General features: G+C 52.2%; 1 protein-coding gene and 1 long non-coding RNA gene across 7 annotated transcripts; one reads left to right on the top strand and one right to left on the bottom strand.

Annotated features, from left to right (window-relative positions):
• Positions 1-4,867: 4,867 nt before the first annotated feature.
• On the bottom strand, positions 4,868-6,988 carry LOC120881884. Of its 2 annotated transcripts, XR_005725349.1 has the most exons (3): positions 6,825-6,988; positions 5,883-6,279; positions 4,868-5,106 (listed from the first exon to the last, which is right to left on the bottom strand). It is a non-coding gene; the product is annotated as an uncharacterized LOC120881884 (long non-coding RNA). The 2 variants fall into 2 exon arrangements; XR_005725348.1 differs by lacking the exon at positions 5,883-6,279.
• A 74-nt stretch (positions 6,989-7,062) lies between these two features.
• Positions 7,063-10,747, top strand: PNCK (pregnancy up-regulated nonubiquitous CaM kinase). Of its 5 annotated transcripts, none has more exons than XM_040265543.1 (12): positions 7,063-7,181; positions 7,889-7,958; positions 8,108-8,239; positions 8,414-8,488; positions 8,594-8,732; positions 8,858-8,981; positions 9,149-9,224; positions 9,320-9,432; positions 9,535-9,613; positions 9,692-9,779; positions 9,976-10,120; positions 10,434-10,747. In XM_040265543.1, exons 2-11 carry the CDS (start codon positions 7,891-7,893, stop codon positions 10,111-10,113), a joined length of 1,032 nt encoding a protein of 343 aa, XP_040121477.1. In that variant the 5' UTR covers positions 7,063-7,181; positions 7,889-7,890; the 3' UTR covers positions 10,114-10,120; positions 10,434-10,747. The 5 variants fall into 5 exon arrangements, with proteins under 5 accessions (XP_040121477.1, XP_040121476.1, XP_040121478.1 ...); XM_040265542.1 differs by lacking the exon at positions 7,063-7,181 and adding an exon at positions 7,243-7,451; XM_040265544.1 differs by lacking the exon at positions 7,063-7,181 and adding an exon at positions 7,302-7,517.
• The last annotated feature ends 7,415 nt before the right edge of the window (positions 10,748-18,162 follow it).

The following is an 18,162-nucleotide window of genomic DNA, read 5'->3' as shown; positions in this document are numbered from 1 at the left end:
ATGGATGGCCAAAGCTAAGCAATAAGCCCCCACCACACTCAGCTGCTTGCTAGGAAGTCGTACCTTCACATGTCAGTTTCTGCTCAGGCCTGAGCATGCCTTCCCCTTGCTGGGAAGGGACTTGCTCACTCAATTCGAGACAAGAGTCCAAGTTGGAGAACCTTATGAGGAAGCCACCCTCCAAGAAAAACGAGCGCTCTTGCACGTGTGAGCCTGCCTCAGTCTTAAGCCAGAGGGGGTCTCCCCTCCACCCCAGGTTGATTCTCAAGGGAACCCCACTGTGTGTGATGCTGAGATTTTTGGTGGAGCTACTGCTGTTAGGCTACTTTTAGAAACAGGACCATGTGAGGCTGCTGTTGGCCAGTCTCTTCAGATATGAGGCTGAACTGGGGGCCATCATCAGAGAATTTTTTTTAAACCCACGGAAGATCTTCAAATAAATAGTTTATAGACAAGTTACCAAAATGGGAGGCCACCTGTCTGATTAAACTAACCGTGTGTTAGTCGCTCTGTCGTGTCAGACTCTTTGCAACCCCATGGGCTGTAGCCCACTAGGCTCCTCTGTCCATGAGATTTTCCAGGTAAGAATACTAGAGTGAGTTGCCATTCCCTTCCAGGGGATCTTCCTGACCCAGAGATCGAATGCAGGTTTCCTGCACTGCGGGCAGACTCTTTACCATCCGAGCCACCAGGGAAGCCCTGTAACAACCATAGCTGGTAGGAATCCGCGGGGAGGCTTTCTCCCCTAAGCTAAATGAGGGAAACTGAAACAGGCCAACATATAGGTGAATGGGTGTGTCACTCCTTTAATGTCATTGAGGTGGCCACCCAATTGTTTGATGTTAAAAAAAAAAAAAAAAAACAATGATCTTCTTGTTTTGTAAATGTAGTCTTTACAGGACCAGAGGTGTGGCTCCAGAAATAATCATATGCAGGGGACATGAGTTGGCTCTATCGTCTGGGAAGATCCCACGTGCTGTGGAGCAACTAAGCCCATGTGCCACAACCACTGAGCCTGTGATCACAGAACCGGTGAGCTGCAATTACCGAGCCTACGCCCCCTAGAGCCTGTGCTCAGCAAGAGAAGCCACCGCAATGAGAAGCCTGCACACCGCAACTAGAGAGTAGCCTCCGTTTACTGCAACTACAGAAAAGCCAACACAGTAACAAAGACCCCCCTGCACAGCCAAAAAAAAAATAATAACAATAACATAAAAATGAAACAAAAATGCACATCTTGCAAAAGAGGGTAGGTAACTTGGACCTTAACTGGTCAAGGACAAATAGAAACTCTAAGTGGATCCTTCTAGCCCCTGCCCCTGCTTGTGTGTGTCTTCCCACTGGCTCCCAGCATTTGTCTTCCATGTATTTAATTGACTAATTCCAGCAGGCAGCTAGAGAGTGCTCAGAATTATTAACGTTTACCTTCAGGAGGAGCAATGTTGGCAACTACAGCCAAGGGCTTACATGTAGCTCCTTCTGCTTTTGCTTTTGACAGATGCCACTCATTTCCAAAGTGACGTAGATCAGCTCCTTTCCACCCCACCCCCATTCAGGGATGTGGTTTTGTACATTTCTAATACGTGTCGATTCCTTTTGTCATAGTCTGCATTCCTTCTGAGGCTGAAAGCTCAGCCTTTCTGTACACTGGAGCTGAATCGAGTCTGAGAGAGAGAATTTCATGTAAAGTAGAAAGAAAGGAAGAAAAGTGAAGTCACTCAGTCATGTCTGACTCTTTGTGACCCCATGGATTGTAGCCCACCAGGCTCCTCTATCCATGGAATTTTCTAGGCAAGGGTACTAGAGTGGGTTGCCATTTCTTTCTCCAGGGGATCTTCCCAACCCAGGGATCGAACCCGGCATTGTGGGCAGATGCTTTACCGTCTGAGCCACCAGGGAATCCCAAAGTACAAAAGTAGAAAAGGATAGCTTTATTGCTTTGCCAGGCAAAGGGGGACACAGTAGACTACTGCCCTCAAAATCGTGTGTCCCAGCTTGGAAAAGACAGTAAGGAATTTTATAGGAATTGTTCAAAGAGAGCAGGATCGGCTTGTGGACCTTCTGATGGTGGTGAGGTAAGTAAGCATCAAGATTATCAACCTTCAGGTCCAATTGACCTGGGGTCTACATTTTTTGTGGGCAGTATACCAGGGGGCATTTCCAGAATCTGCAGAACAGCTCAAAGATGTTGTTCTGTGTAGACAGGGAAACAAGACATTGCCCCCGCCTGCTCTGCACAGTTTATTTCTCCCTGGTGTGACATCCCCTCCCTTTCCTAAAGAACAACTGCTTGAATCTGCGCATTGGAACACAGGGAAGGTCACAGAGGCTGAATGAATGCTGTTTCCTGTAATCGAAGACACAGGCGCACAGAAAGGGTTTGGGCCTTGGAGGATCACTTCCTGGGATCTCCCAACCTCCTCCCTCTTTCTGCTGGACGGTTCTCTACAGGGTGTCATGTATCCACCGTGACAGCATCATCACACAGAGTATTTTCATGGCCCTAAACACACCCTGGGCTTCCCCTAGTCAAACCCTACTCCCCTTCTCAAACCCCTGGCAATCCCTGATCTATTACTGCCTGTAGCTTAGCTTTTTCTGAAATATCATATAAAAGTAATCATACAGTATGCAGCCTTTCCCAAACTGGCTTGTTTTGCTTATCAATGTGCATTTAAGATCTGTGCTTTTTTTTTCATGGCTGCATAGCTCTTTCCTCTTTATCACTGAATCATATTTCATTGACTGGATGGGCCACAGTGTGTTGATCCATTCACCTAAGAAAGTACATCTTGCCTGCTTCCAGTTTTTGCTGATTGTGAATACACCTGATGTGAACATTTGTCTGCTGGTTTTTCTGTGCCTGGTTTGTCTCTACTCCTTTGGGTAAAATACAAAGGGGTGTGGTTGCAGGATTGTATGGTATATTTAGTTTGGTAAGACACCACCAAACTGTCCTCCAAAATGGCTGCATCATTTTGCAATCCCTCCAGATTGCAAACTCCAGGAACCAGAGTTCCTATTGCTCTACAGCTTCTACATGCCACTATGGGTGTTGTCCATGGTCCAGATTTTGGCCATTATCATAGGTATGTAGTGGTGTCTTATCGTTTGAATTTGCAATGCATGAATGACCTATGTTAAACATCTTTTCATATGCTTATTTGCCCTCTGTATTTTTTTCCTTGATTAGGTATCTTTGGCCTATCTTTAAATTGGGTTGCTTATGTTCTGTTCAATTCTCAGAATTCCTTATCTATTTTGGTCCTTTCATGGATCACAACCTTTAGATGGTGAAGGGCTTGCATAACTCAATGAGAAAGCAAAGGAATTCCACAAAAACATCTATTTCTGCTTCATTGACTACAGGGAAGCCTTTGACTGTGTGGATCACAACAAACAGTGGAAAATTTTTCCAGGGATGGGAAAACCAGACCACCTAATCTGTCTCCTGAGAAACCTGTATGCAAGTCAAGAAGCAATAGTTAGAACCTTACATGGAACAACAGACTGGTTCCAAATCAAGAAAGGAATATGTCAAGGCTGTATATTGTCACCCTGCTTATTTAAGTTATATGCAGAGTTCATCATGTGAAATGCCTGACTGGATGAAGCACAAGCTGGAATCAAGATTGCTGGGAGAAATATCAACAGCCTCAGATATGCAGATGATACCACCCTTATGGCAGAAAGTGAAAAGGAACTGAAGAACCTCTTGATGAAAGTGAAAGAGGACAGTGAAAAAGCTGGCTTAAAGCTCAACATTCAAAAACGAAGATCAGGGCATCTGGTCCCATCACTTCCTGGGAAATAGATGGGGAAACAATGGAAACAGTGACAGGCTTTATTTTTATTTTCTTGGGCTCCAAAATAACTGCAAATGGTGATGGCAGCCATGAAATTAAAAGATGCTTGCTCCTTGAAGAAAAGCTATGACAAACCTAGACAGCGTATTAAAAAGCAGAGACATTACTTTGCCAACAAAGGTCCATCTAGTCAAAGCTATAGTTTTTACACTAGTCATGTACGGATGTGAGAGTTGGACTATAAAGAAAGCTGAGTGCTGAAGAATGGATGCTTTTGAACTGTGGTGTTGGAGAAGACTCCTGAGAGTCCCTTGGACTGACTGCAAGGAGATCAAACTAGTCAATCTTACAGGAAATCAGTCCTGAATATTCATTGGAAAGACTGATGCTGAAGCTGAAACTCCAATACTTTGGCCACCTGATGTGAAGAACTGACTCATTGGAAAAGACCCTGATGCTGGGAAAGTTTGAAGGCAGGAGGAGAAGGGGACGACAGAGGATGAGATGATTGGATGGCATCACTGACTCAATGGACATGAGTTTGAGCAAACTCCAGGAGATAGAGAAGGGCAAGGAAGCCTGATGTGCTGCAACCCACGGGGACCCAAAGAGTTGAACATGACTTAATGACTGAACAGCAACATCTATTCTGGATAGCAGTCCTATATCAGATATACCTTTTGCAAAGATTTCCCCCCAGGCTGCGGCTTGTCTTCTCCCTCTCTCTTTTTTTTCTCATTGTCTTAACAGTGTTGTCTACAGAGCAAACATGTCACATTTTGATACAGTGCAATGTATCATTTTCTCTTTCATGGACCATGCTTTCCATATTGTATCCCCAAACTCATCATCAAACCCAATGTAAGACAGATTTTTCTCCTATGTTTTCTTCTAGATATTTGCCATTTTACATTTAGGTCTGTAATCCACTTTGGGTTCATTTTTCTGTAAGGGGTCCCCTGAAAAGATTTTGAAAAGCTCTTTACCCACCACCATATAACACACACACGTGTATTGTGAAGTTGACATCTACAGTATTTCAACGGATGTTCCAACAGTCATGAAGGGTATAATTTCCAGTGTATTGTAAATAGTAGATTTCAAACAAAAACTGTGAGATCACTTTTTCCACTTCCACAGGTGATGTTCATGCCACAGGCTCTTTGGAGGTGGTTCTTTTTCTTCCTGCCTCCCCTTTCCATCCGCTGCCCCTCCTTTGCTGTCCTTCTCGCGGGCCATCTTTTATTATTCACACATCCTCGTACTTCTCCAAAACACCAATTATATTTCTTGTTAGGACCTGTGACCACGGGGGCAGTGGATTAGACATGTGGATGTATAATTATGTAACAAGCAAGTAAGACGTGGTTTCTGTGTCAATTAGTCCAAGTGTTCAAGAACAAATAGTACTTCCTGCCAGTATGAGATGGAGTTCACTGTTGGCTCCATTCCTCATTTTTTGCTCTTTTAGGTGGAGACTCTAGGAAACCCTGTGCACAGTCAGAGTAGTTGGGAGGGGAACCCAGGCTGCCAAGTGCTGAGGCCCCTGGAGCCTTCCTAAGGGAACTGAGAGAGGCGGTTGAGAAAGTGAAACTGAGAGGGCATTCCCTGACCCCTAGTTTTTAAAAAGTAGTTTGAATTGGAGGATAATTACTTTACCATATTGTGTGGGTTTCTGCCATATATCAACATGAATCAGCCATAGGTATACATATGTCCCCCTACCTCTTGAACCTCCCTCCCACCTCCCATCCCAGCTTACCCCCTCAGTTGTCACAGAGCACCGAGACCCCCTGATTTCGAACAAAGGATGTGCAGGTGTTGAGGCATGGAGAGACGATTTTGATTTTTTAATTTTATCTTTTGGCCTGCATGGTGTGTGGGATCTTTGTCCCCTGACCAGGGATCGAACCCATGCCCCTGCACTGGAAGAATGGAGTCTTAACCACTGGACCACCAGGAGTCTTGAGAGAGAGTTTTAAAAACCTTTGCCTGCCTCGTAGACCCTCTTGAACACTCTGTGTTAGACTGGGGGCCTACAGACCCCCTAGAGGACAGATTCAGTGGGATACTCACAGACCCTGAGATTCCTTGAAGACCCCACAACACTGGCCTGTGTGGGTACCCTCCTGTCAGCAGCCAGGACACCTGTCGTCCCCATCCTTGGTGGGACCTGGACCCCCTGGGAGGAGTGCCAGAACTGAGATGAGACTGGATGGGCTGAATCCACTTATTGTCAGATGAAGGATTGAATTCAGTCACCCAGCACTTAACTTCCTAAGCGATTCTCCTGGGCCAGGTCGGCAGAGACACTCTCTGGGAATGGATGTTTTGCTGAGACGTATGTTCTTCAGACAAGGCAGGCAAGGTGACGTTCTATAGAACGTGTTGGAGGGGGACAGCTGAGGCCAGTCAGAGGAGGCAACATTCTAGTTGAGACATGATGGAATAAGGTAGCCAGCCAAGCAGATACCTGAGTGAAGAGTATTCCAGGTGTGAGGCTGGCAAGGGCCAGTGCAGAAGCCCTAGGGCACGTGCCTGGGTGGCATGTTTGAGGACCAGTTAAGAAGCTGGTGTGGCTGAAGCTGGCCGCAGCTGCTAGAGCAAGGGGCAGAGTGTGTAGAGAGCGGCCAGAGCATTGATGGGGGAGAGGGACCCATCCTGCAGAACCCTGGGCCTCCCTAAGGATTTCTGCTTTGGTTTGCTGTGACACAGAGTGCCACGGCAGGGTTTGGAACTCAGGGTTGGCCAGATCTCAAGGAAAGGCTTGCTCCAGAGGCTCGAGGTTGGGGGTGGGGGGGAAAAGGGGGCCAGTCGGAGAGGGTAAGGGTGTAATCAGAGGGCAGGGGAGCCCAGCGAGGAGGCTGGTGCTGCTGTCCCCACCTGAGTGCCCAGGTAGGTGGGCTCAGGCCAGGGCTGCCAGAAGCAGCAGTAGCAAGGCTGGGGCAAAGGCGGGAAGCTGTTTTTGGCCAAGCAGCCTGACGGTCTGTTGGCAGAGAGGACAGTAGAGCGGGAGACCTGAAGGCAGGCGGAGAGCCAAGGGCAACATGTAGGTGAAGAAACTTCTGCATGGCTGCCGCCGGTGGTGGTGCAAAGGCCCTGGGGTTGACCCCGTCAGGTTGCCGGCGGGGCCGGGGGAGGTGGTGGTTGCTGGAGCCTGCGGGAACCCGCACAAATGACCAAGGAAGGAGGCGGGGGCGGCCGGCACGGGCCGATTGCCTTACAAGGCGCCCTACAGGGCCGCGGCCGCATGCTCGGCCGCCAGCGGGCCGCGGGGCCAGGCGCGGAGGGGGCGGGACTGCCGGGGCGCGGGCGGGGGGCTCGGCGCGGCGGCCACTGCCCAGGGGCGACGCTGCGGCTTCGCCGGGGCTCCAGGTCCGCAATGGGTGCGCGCGCAGGCGGGGTCGCGCGTAGGCGAGGGGGCACGCGCAGGCGGGGCGCGCGCAGGGGATCGGGCCGTGTCCGGCGCCGCGCACACCTGTCACTCCCAGCGCGCCCCCGGCCGGCACGCGCGCGGCCCACGCAGCTCCGGACTCGGGAGGCCCTGGCTGCGGAGTCCCTCCCGCCGCGAGGCGCCACGGGGCTGGGCTGCGCTGGGCGGCCGCGTGGGTGGCCGTGGCGGGCCGCTGTGCGCGGGGGTCGCAGGTGCATCTCGGGCGGGTCGGAGCCCTCGGGGGAGGGGGGCCGTGGGTGGCAGGTCTAGGCCTGGGGGTGAGCGGGAGCGGTGGTGAGGCGGGAGGCCCGGGGCAGGGGAAGGGGCATGGAGCCTTCTAGAAGGCGGCCGATCACGGCTGACTAGGGGGTGCGGGGGCGGAGAGGGGGTGTCTGGGGGCTAATCGCGTCGGGGGCTGGTCGTGCGCGGGAGCGGGGAAGAAGGTGGGCGTCCAACTGGGAGTGCGGACCCGGACGGTGGGGGAGGGGCAGGCCGGGCCGGGCCGGGGTGGGGGAGGGTGTGCGGGACCGGGGTTCCGGACTGAGGCTGTCTCTGAGGGCGCCCTGGGGTCACCGCTGAGTCTGGGATTGGGGGCCGGGGCTGCCCCTCGCCCCAGGGAGCCTCTCCCCACCTCTCCCTGCACCCCCAGACATGCTGCTGCTCAAGAAACAGACGGAGGATATCAGCAGCGTCTATGAGATCCGCGAGAAGCTCGGCTCGTGAGTGTGTGTGTGTGTCTAAGGGAATTTGTGTGTCTGCGTGGGAGGGGAGGGGGTGCTATGGGACCGAGAGGGCATCCCCATCTCCTTCAGCTCAGGGGATCCTTTCTTGTCCTCTCCCTTCCTGCCTGCCTGCTTCTCTGCCTCAGGGGCGCTTTCTCCGAGGTGGTCCTGGCCCAGGAGCGCGGCTCCTCACACCTTGTCGCTCTCAAGTGCATCCCCAAGAAGGCTCTTCGAGGCAAGGAGGCCTTGGTGGAAAATGAGATCGCGGTGCTCCGTAGGTGTGTGCCCCGCCAGGGCCGGGGAGTATTCTGGGCTGGAGTGCCCCTCCCCCTGCCCAAGAAAGGCCTGGCCTGGGGCTCTGCCTGGCTGGACTGGGCTGGGCTGGGAGGAAGTAAAGAGGCTGTTGGGCTTCCCAGTGGTGGCCCACAGGGGGCTTCTTTGTGCTGTTGCAGGGTCAGCCACCCCAACATTGTGGCTCTGGAAGATGTCCACGAGAGCCCTTCCCACCTCTATCTGGCCATGGAGCTGTGAGGATGGCAGGGTCAGGCGGGGTGGGGTGGGGGGCACTGGGTTTGGGTGGTAAGCTGGGGCTGGCGGGGGGCCTGGGTCCACTGAGTCGCTGCTCTCCTCAGGGTGACAGGGGGTGAGCTGTTCGATCGAATCATGGAGCGTGGCTCCTACACGGAGAAGGATGCTAGCCACCTGGTGGCCCAGGTCCTTGGCGCTGTCTCCTACCTGCACAGCCTGGGCATCGTGCACCGAGACCTCAAGGTGCCTGACCACCTGGGGCTTACCCGATGTCCCTGTGCCAGGGATCTGGGGAACCTGAGGACACCCAGCTCCCAGAAGGTCGCTGGGGCTGACCTGCCGTTCTTTCTGCTATCTGTGCGTCACAGCCTGAAAACCTCCTCTACGCCACCCCCTTCGAGGACTCCAAGATCATGGTCTCTGACTTCGGCCTCTCCAAAATCCAGGCTGGCAACATGCTAGGCACCGCCTGTGGGACCCCAGGCTATGTCGGTGAGTGAGGGGGTGCCCCCAGGCTCCACGGGGAGCCAGGGGAGGGGGCAGGAGAACCTGTGGGCGCTGTGGTGCCAGGGGCAGGGCAGGCGGTGGGTCCATTAGGCCGCACTGAAGGCGCGGTGTGCGTGTGCACGGGTGTGCGTCTGTCTGTCTCTGGCCTCCAGCCCCTGAGCTCTTGGAGCAGAAACCCTACGGGAAGGCCGTAGATGTGTGGGCCCTGGGTGTCATCTCCTACATCCTGTGAGTGACCACTGGGAAGGTTCTTCTTCTGCCTGCCTGCCCCCGGCTGGGTTGGGGAGGTTCGGACAGCTGGCTGATTGATCTGTGGGTGCCAGGCTGTGTGGGTACCCCCCCTTCTACGACGAGAGCGACCCTGAACTCTTCAGCCAGATCCTGAGGGCCAGCTACGAGTTTGACTCTCCCTTTTGGGATGACATCTCAGAATCAGGTGAACTTGAGGCTGATCCAGAGCTCAGGGAGGTGGGTAGGGATGAGGGCCCATGGGGACGTGGGGGGCTGACCCTGGCCTGACGTGGCTTCCCGGCTTCAGCCAAAGACTTCATCCGGCACCTTCTGGAGCGAGACCCTCAGAAGAGATTCACCTGCCAGCAGGCCTTACAGCATCTTTGGTGAGTGGGACCTCTGCTGAACTGTCCAGGGGGAACCTTCAGAACCCCCACTGCCACTGACCTCAGGCCGCCCTCTAGGATCTCTGGGGATACAGCCTTTGACAAGGACATCCTGGGCTCCGTCAGTGAGCAGATCCAGAAGAATTTTGCTCGAAATCACTGGAAGGTTAGTGTGGACAGGGACCTGGGGGAATCAGCTCAAGGCTGGCTGCTCCTTCCGTCAGCCTCAGGAGGATGGTCTGGGTGGCCAGTGACCTTTGTGGGCCTCCAGTCTTGGGCCTGCAAGTCTTGGAGGACCTCTTTATGGGCCTCCAAGTCTTGGGCCTGAGATGTGGTGGCCTGACGCCCCTCTCTCCTGGCAGCGTGCGTTCAATGCTACCTCCTTCCTCCGCCACATCCGCAAGCTGGGGCAGAGCCTGGAGGGTGAGGAGGCCTCTGGACGGAGGGTGATGAGCCGCAGCCACCCGGGCCTCCCGACCGGCCAGCCCCCCGAGTGGTGACAGCCAGGTGCATGCTGGGAGATGGCTCCTTGGCGAACTCCAGAAGTGGCAGGCCGCGGGTGGCCTAGAGCTCAGTGGGCTGACGGCAGAGAGTGCAGACAGGGGCGGCAGGGGAGCCGGGGTCTGCCGAGAAGGGGATGAGAGAGAGGTGGGGGGGCAGGCCATGCTACTGGCCTGGATTCTTGAGGGGCCCAGTGCCAGGCCCCAGTGGGCACCTCTGCTGAGAGCCTAGGCTGGGGGCCGGGGGCACAGGGCATGACATGGGGTGGGGGCTCCTGAGTGTCCGCTTTCCTGTACTTCTCTCTTTCTCTCTCCTCCAGGCAGATGCCCAGGCTGAGCACATGGACCCTCATAATCCCCAGCCCCACACACCCCACCCAGCCAGCCCAGGGCGGGTTGCCATGGGGAGAGTTTGAGTCCTGTTGGGTGGGGTGCATGATGCTGGGGTGGGGCATTTGCAGACTTCCCCTCCCCTGTTGCCACCACACCCCGGCTATGAGCCAAGAGGCCCCAGGGATGTCTGGCCCGCGCATGTTCTGTGCTTCGCTGTGGGTGGTCCTGCTTGTGTCGTGGCCCTCCGGATCCCCCACCCACCCCAGTCTCCCTCAAATCAATAAAGACAGACAGAGCAGTGGGCAGTGGTGAGCTGGAAGGAGGGATGAGGGGTGGCAGGGCAAGGGTGGAAGGGGCTGGGTGTCTTCCATGGGAAGGAAATCAAGGAGGCAGGTCCATGGCCGCGAGACTTGGCCCATCACCGCCCAAACTTCCGCACACAAGCACCCGGCAGGCCAAGGACTTCTTGTCCCCACTCTCCAAAATGCCAGCAAGAGTCAGCCCAGCAGGCCAGCAGGGCCACCACTTGGGGTCGGCCTGCATGTGGCTCTGGGGCCCTGGGAGGGAGAATGGGCGCATCTCCTGCTGGCAGTGGGGGTGGGAGGCAGGGAGGGCTGTCTCCAGGCCTCCAGGGATGGGCTGGGTCGTGCTCAGGGGCAACTAGAGTCCTGGGCGGTTTTCTGCTCTCTCTCCGTTCGTTCCCCTGCTTCCTGGGGCCCTGGATGGACAGTACACGCCCTGTGTTTGCAGGCAAAGGCTCTCCAGCCTCCGTATCCAAGGCTGAGGGAGGAGCCCCTGGCCAGTAGAGGGCGCCACTGGGGCACCCACCGTGTGCTGGGTCGTGGCTTTGGTGCACCTGGGATCCAGGCTCCACAGGGCCTTTGCCCTGTTTGTGCTCCTCACGGGAAGACCCTGAGGACCTTGGCCCCATCCGGGCCAGAGGGAGCACCCTGAGTTCTGGGCGAGCGGGCCACCCCTTCGCCCCACCGGCCCGTGCCAGCCTGAATCGCCCTGAGCAGCACGAGGAAAGGCTCTGGACCCATCAAGGCCGGGCTCTGGAGCTCCGCCCCGTCCAGCCACCGCAGAACCTGATGAAGACGCTTCTCCGTGTTGACATTTGGGCCCTGAAGGGAGGCAGCGAGAAAGCCCAGAACAGGGCTGGCCTGGGGCTCAGGGGTGGGGCTGGAACAGGGCATGCCTGCCTGCTGCTTCCCAAACCCTAAGTGCCTTCTCTGGCTTTCTCCTCTCCCCACTCACTACCTTCCATATACATCTGCCTACCGGCCCCTGAGCCCCAGGGCAAGTCCTGTGGGGGGAGGCAGCTTTGTCCTCTGTCACCATGGGTACTTTTAGGCTGTCGTTTGCTCCAGGCTTCAGGGTCAAACGGAGTCAAACAGTGAGGTCCCACCACACCAGCTGCCAACAGTCCAAGGGACCGTGGCCAGATCTCCAGAGCTTGGCCTCTTAACCTCCAACAACCTGGCCTGCCTGTCACTTGGGGCCTTGTCAAGAACTGTCCTGCCCCCTCGGACGTCCACTTCACTGGCTCTCCTTCCCTCACTTCAGTTGTTCACACTGTCTCCCCAGCACACCCACGCTGTCTCATTTTGCCGTCCAAATTGATGGGGCCTTTAGTGTGTGCCAAGCGCTGGGCCCACGGGTCAAGGGTGCCATACCCTTATGCAGAAGGCCCTGCAGCGGAGGAGTTGGGCTTCCTCGGACACAGGAAAGAGTAGCCGCTGGCTGCTCCTGGAGGCTTGAGCCGGCACACCAGAGCCACCCTTCCAGAAGGAATGGCGCTCCTTCAGAGACACCCAGCCCAGGTTGCCCCCTGGTCCTCACTGAGGAGTCGGAGCCCTGGCTCCGGCCGCAGGGAAGTGAAGTGAAGTCACTCAGTCATGTCCGACTCTTTGTGACCCCATGGACTGTAGCTTACCAGGCTTCTCTGTCCATGGGATTTTCGAGGCAAGAATACTGGAATAGGTTGCCATTTCCTTCTCCAGGAGATCTTCCCGACCCAGGGATTGAAACCAGGTCTCCTGCATTGTAGGCAGACACTTTACCGTCTGAGTCACCAGGGAAGTCAGGCCGCAGGGAGATACAGTGCAATTTGACCTTCAGCCAGCAGGTGGCGGCAAGGTCACGTGTTTGCCCCCACCTCCCTGTTGATCCTTCAGCACCTGGGGCAGCTGCTCAGAACCACGTCTCCCCCAAATCCTGCCTTCTTCCGAGTCAGGCAGAGGTGGCATCTTTCCCTTCATCCCTCCAAGCCCTTCCCATTTGAGGGGCAGTTTGTGAAAAGAAAGCTTTGGGTCACCCAGGCCGTGGGAGCATTTCTGGGTTCAGGCACTGGGGCTGCTACTGGAGGGACCTGTCAGACTGGAGCCTGGCTGGGGGAGTCTCTGGCCAGTGATAAGCCAGCGTTGGGGTGGGAGCCAGACAGCACCATTGTCCACGCTGGGCAGGTGCTGACTTCTGTGAGTTGGGAGTCGGGATCAAAGGACTGGCCAGTCCATCCTAAAAGAAATCAGTCCTGAAAATTCATTGGAAGGACTGATGCTGAAGCTGAAACTCCAATACTTTGGCACCTGATGTGAATAACTGACTCATTGGAAAAGACCCTGATGCTGGGAAAGACTGAAGGCAGGAGGAGAAGGGGACGACAGAGGATGAGATGCTTGGATGGCATCACTGACTTGATGGACATGAGTCTGAACAAGCCCTTGAAGTTGGTGATGGACAGGGGAGCCCCTGTGGGTGAGATGAGATGAAGCTGTCTCCCTTGTTCTGGGCCACCCAGGGTGGGTCTCATGCTCTGTCCTGGAGCAAACCCCTGGGTGTCATAAGTTTCAGGGGTGCTCAACCTGGGGGTCCTCCCTGGGGATCTGGAGACTAGGGCGCTGGTCCTGGGAGCTCTTTAGAAGTCAGTGATGGGTTGAGGGTGGGGAATGAAGGAGAGGAGGTCTGGGGTGGCCCATGGAACCATTCACCAAGAAGGGTTCAGCTGGGGTGGGTTTGGGGGAAAGACAGCGAGATTGGCTTTGAACATGGTGGTTTGGCGCTGCCTGAAGGGACATAGAATTAGAACATAAGAGACATGTTCCTCACCCTTCTCTAATCAGAAGAGTTAGCTCAGTGATGAGTCTTTATTGAGCACTTACTGTGTGCCAGGCACCTGGATTAACTCCAGCCTCAACTATGAGGTAGTCATTCTCATGAGCATCACCCCTACTTTGAATACAGGTGGACCAACACATCAGTTCAGTTCAGTCGCTCAGTCATGTCCAACTCTTTTCGACCCTGTGGACTGCAGCACGCCAGGCCTCCCTGTCCATCAACAACTCCTGGAGCTTGCTCAAACTCATGTCCGTCGAGTCAGTGATGCCATCCAACCAACTCATCCTCTGTTGTTCCCTTCTCCTCCTGCCTTCAATCTTTCCCAGCATCAGGGTCTTTTCCAATGAGTTAGTTCTTCACATCAGGTGGCCAAAGTATTGGAGTGTCAGCTTCAGCATCAGTCCTTCCAATGAATATTCAGGGTTGATTTCCTCTAGGATGGACTGGTTTGATCTCCTTTCAGTCCAAGGGGCTCTCAAAAGCCTTCTCCAACATCACAGTTTAAAAAGATCAGTTTTTCGGTGCTCAGTCTTCTTTGTGGTCCAACTCTCACATCCGTTTGTGACTACTGGAAAAACCATAGCTTTGACTAGACGGACCTTTGTTGGCGAAGTTATGTCTCTGCTTTTTAATATGCTCTCTAGGTTGGTCATAGCTTTTCTTCCAAGGAGCAAGCGTCTTTTCATTTCATGGCTGCAGTCACCATCTGCAGTGATTTTGGAGCCCCCAAATAAAGTCTCTCACTATTTCCATTGTTTCCCCATCTATTTTCTATGAAGTGATGGGACCGGATGCCAGGATTATCATTTTTTGAATGTTGAGTTTTAAGCCAGCTTTTTCACTCTCCTCTTTCACCTTCATCAAGAGGCTCTTTAGCTCTTTTTCGCTTTCTGCCATAAGGGTCGTGTCATCTGCGTATCTGAGGTTATTGATATTTCTACCGGCAATCTTGATTCCAGCTTGTGCTTCATCCAGCCTGGCATTTCACAAGATATACTCTGTATATAAGTTAAATAAGCAGGGTAACAATATACAGCCTTGACGTACTCCTTTCCCAATTTGGACCCAGTCTGTCGTTCCATGTCCATTTCTAACTGTTGCTTCTCGACTGAGGCATAGAGGCCATAAAACTGAGCTAAGATCACACAACCTCGTGCTCGACCTCCTGCTGGCCTCTGGGCAAGGAGGATGGCTCCCTGGGAATAGGAAGGCCATATGGGGACTGAGAAGAAGACGGTGGAGCTCTTCTCTACCTTTCCTTTGGTGAGCTCAAATTGTTGGTGTGAGGACAGAGGAAGAACACTGGGCTAGGGGGGCATCCTGGATCGGAGTCTCAGCCTTGCAAGTGGTTCTCTTGCCTTTAACATCCCTTGGGCCTCTATTTCACTGAGTTAATTCCTTGTGAAATAGAAACCTGGGTAGTGGGGTCAACCCCTGGGGTTCACTGTGAGGGGCTACTGGGAAGTGGGGCAGGGCTGATACTTCTGGGGGACCGTGTCAGCAGGGGAAAGCAAGAAATGGAGGGAGCCTGTGTCAAGGCACCTGAAGAAGGACAGGAAAGATGGAGGTTGGCAGTGGTGGACGGAACAGGGCTCTGTGAGGGAGACTAGGAGAGAAGCAGACCAGTTGAGGAGATGAAGGGGGCAAGCCAGGCCCTCTGTCAGGACTCGAAGCCTAGCTCTTTTCTGTCAGCCACTGGGTGGGCCTATGGCAGCTGTGTTCTCTACCCAACCCCAGCTCTGCCCAGGTATCCTTGTCTCCATCCCTGTCTCCTCAGGTGGGCAAGACATGGAGTATGGAGTGTTTCAGGAAGAAGCAAATAACCTGGTTTGATTTCTTGAAGGTGGTTGTGAAAAGTGGTTCAGAGATTGGCCAGAAAAAGTGAACTTGCTCCAGAGGGCACTGTGGAGCCACTGGAGGGCTGTAGGTAGGATAGTGACAAGATTAGATTTTTGCTTGAAGAGAGTTTTCAGTATTTTTCGACCCTATCTGGACCCTCTTGATAAATATAAAAATCTTATCTCTAGATTCCACCCCCCCCCCACCCAGGCCCCATTGAGAGTTCTATAGTTCCCCTCATGCCAGGGAGCCAAGCTTGCCTCACGTGATGTTCTGAGTAGAGGCCCAGTTGCTTTTTCTTCAGTTGAGGCTTGTTGTTCAGTCGCTCAGTCGTGCCCAACTCTGTGACCCCATGGACTGCAGTGCTCCTGGTTTCCCTATCCTTCACCATCTCCTGGAACTTGCTCGAACTCATATCCATCGAGTCAGTGATGCCATCCAACCATCTCATCCTCTGTTGTCCCTGTCTCCTCCTGCCTTCAATCTTTCCCAGCATCAGGGTCTTTTCAAATGAGTCAGTTCTTCGCATCAGGTGGCCAAAGTATTGGAGTTTCAGCTTCAGCATTAGTTCTTCCAATGAATATTCAGGGTTGATTTCCTTTAAGATTGACTGATTGGATCTCCTTTCAGTCCAAGGGACTCTTAAGAGTCTTCTCCAACACCACAGTTCAAAAACATCAATTGTTCAGCATTCAGCCTTCTTTATGGTCCAGCTCTCACATCCGTACACAACTACTGGAAAAACCATAGCTTTGACTAAACAGGCCTTTTCTCGGCAAAGTAACATCTCTGCTTTTTAATATGTTGTCTAGGTTGGTCATAGCTTTTCTTCCAAAGAGCAAGTGTCTTTTAATTTCGTGGATGCAGTCACCATCTGCAGTGATTTTGGAGCCCAGGCAAATAAAGTCTGTCACTGTTTCCATTGTTTCTCCATCTATTTGCCATGAAGTGATGGGACCGGATGCCATGATCTTTGTTTTTTGAATGTTAAGTTTTAAGCCAGGTTTTTCACTCTCCTCTTTCACTTTTATCAAGAGGTTCTTTAGTTCTTCTTCACTTTCAGACATAAGGGTTGTGTCATACGCATATCTGAGGTTATTGATATTTCTCCCAGCAATCTTGATTCCAGTTTGTGCTTCATCTAGTCAGGCATTTTGCATGATGTACTCTGCATATAAGTTAAATAAGCAGGGTGACAATATGTAGCCTTGACATACTCTTTTCCCAATTTGGAACCAGTCCATTGTTCCACGTCTGATTCTAACTGTTGCTTCTTGACCTGCATACAGTTTTCTCAAGAGGCAGGTCAGGTGGTCTGGTATTCCCATCTCTTGAAGAATTTTCCACAGTTTATTGTGATCCACACAGTCAAAGGCTTTAACGTAGTCAATGAAGCAGAAGTAGATATTTTTCTGGAATTCTCTTGCTTTTTCTATGATCCAATGGATGTTGGCAATTTAACCTCTGGTTCTTCTGCCTTTTCTAAATCCAGCTTGAACATCTGGAAGTTCTCATTTCATGTACTGTTGAAGCCTGGCTTGGAGAATTTTGAGCATTACTTTGCTAACATGTGAGATGAGTTCAACTGTGCAGTAGTTTGAACATTCTTTGGCATTGCCCTTCTTTGGCATTGGACTGAAAATTGACCTTTTCCAGTCCTGTGGCCGCTGGTGAGTTTCCCATATTTGCTGGCATATTGAGTGTAGCACTTTAGCAGCAGCATCTTTTAGGATTTGAAATAGCTCAGCTGGAGGTCTATCACCTCCACTAGCTGTGTTCGTAGTGATGCTTCCTAAGGCCCACTTGACTTCACACTCCAGGATGTCTGGTTCTAGGTGAGTGATCACACCATCATGGTTATCTGGGTCATTAAGACCTTTTTTGTACAGTTCTGTGTGTTCTTGCCACTTCTTCTTAATATCGTCTGCTTCTGTTGTTAGGCCCATACTCTTTCTGTCCTTTTTTCTGCCCATCTTTACATGAAATGTTTCCTTGGTATCTCTGATTTTCTTGGAGAGATCTCTAGTCTTTTCCATTATATTGTTTTCCTCTATTTCTTTTCATTGTTCACTTATACATGAACAGGTATACGTGTACATATAGCCACTCATTTGTAGATTTCCCTCCTGTTTAGTTCACCACAGAGCACTGAGTAGAATTCCCCATGCTATACAGTAGGTTCTCATTAGTCACCTATTTTATACATGGTGGTGTCTCTATGTCAACCCTAGTCTCCCAATTTGTCCCACCTACGCCTTCCCCCCTTAGTGTCTTCTCTCCATCTGTGTGCTTGTGCTTTATAGTCGACTTATACAGTGATAGTAACATAGCAACTGTATCTTTCTTTTGGTGAATACTTGTCTGGCATATCTTGTTCAGTTCTTTTTCTTTCAAACTTAATTTTTTTTTACTGAGATATAATTCACATACCACAAAATCCACCCTTTAAAATGTACAATTTATTGTTTTTTTAGTATACAGATGGTCCCTGACTTAAAATGGTTTGACTTAACGATTTTTTGACTTTTACGCTGGTGCGAAAGCAATACACATTTAGTAGAAACCATGCTTTGAATTTTCAATTTTGATGTTTTTCCAGGCTAGCAATATGTGGTGCAATCCCCTCTCATGATGCTGGGCCATGGCAGTAATCTGAAGCTCCCACTCAGCTACTTGATCATGAGGGTAAACAACCGATAATGCTCATCAAAATTCTGTACCCAGATAGCCATTCTGTTTTTCACTTTCAGTTCAGTATTC

The sequence above is a fragment of the Oryx dammah genome, unplaced genomic scaffold (assembly GCF_014754425.2).
Source record: "Oryx dammah isolate SB20612 unplaced genomic scaffold, SCBI_Odam_1.1 HiC_scaffold_23, whole genome shotgun sequence".
Lineage (NCBI taxonomy): Eukaryota > Metazoa > Chordata > Mammalia > Artiodactyla > Bovidae > Oryx > Oryx dammah.
The sequence above is the reverse complement of the archived record's forward strand: the minus strand, read 5'-3'. Positions and strand labels throughout refer to the sequence as shown.

Bases quoted from the DNA above. Each gene is read 5' to 3' on its own strand.
- PNCK (XM_040265543.1), top strand. From the start codon at position 7,891: ATGCTGCTGCTCAAGAAACAGACGGAGGATATCAGCAGCGTCTATGAG. The intron at 8,240-8,413 runs GTGTGTGCCCCG...GTGCTGTTGCAG, and splicing joins GAGATCGCGGTGCTCCGTAG to GGTCAGCCACCCCAACATTG. The intron at 8,489-8,593 runs GTGAGGATGGCA...TGCTCTCCTCAG, and splicing joins CTCTATCTGGCCATGGAGCT to GGTGACAGGGGGTGAGCTGT.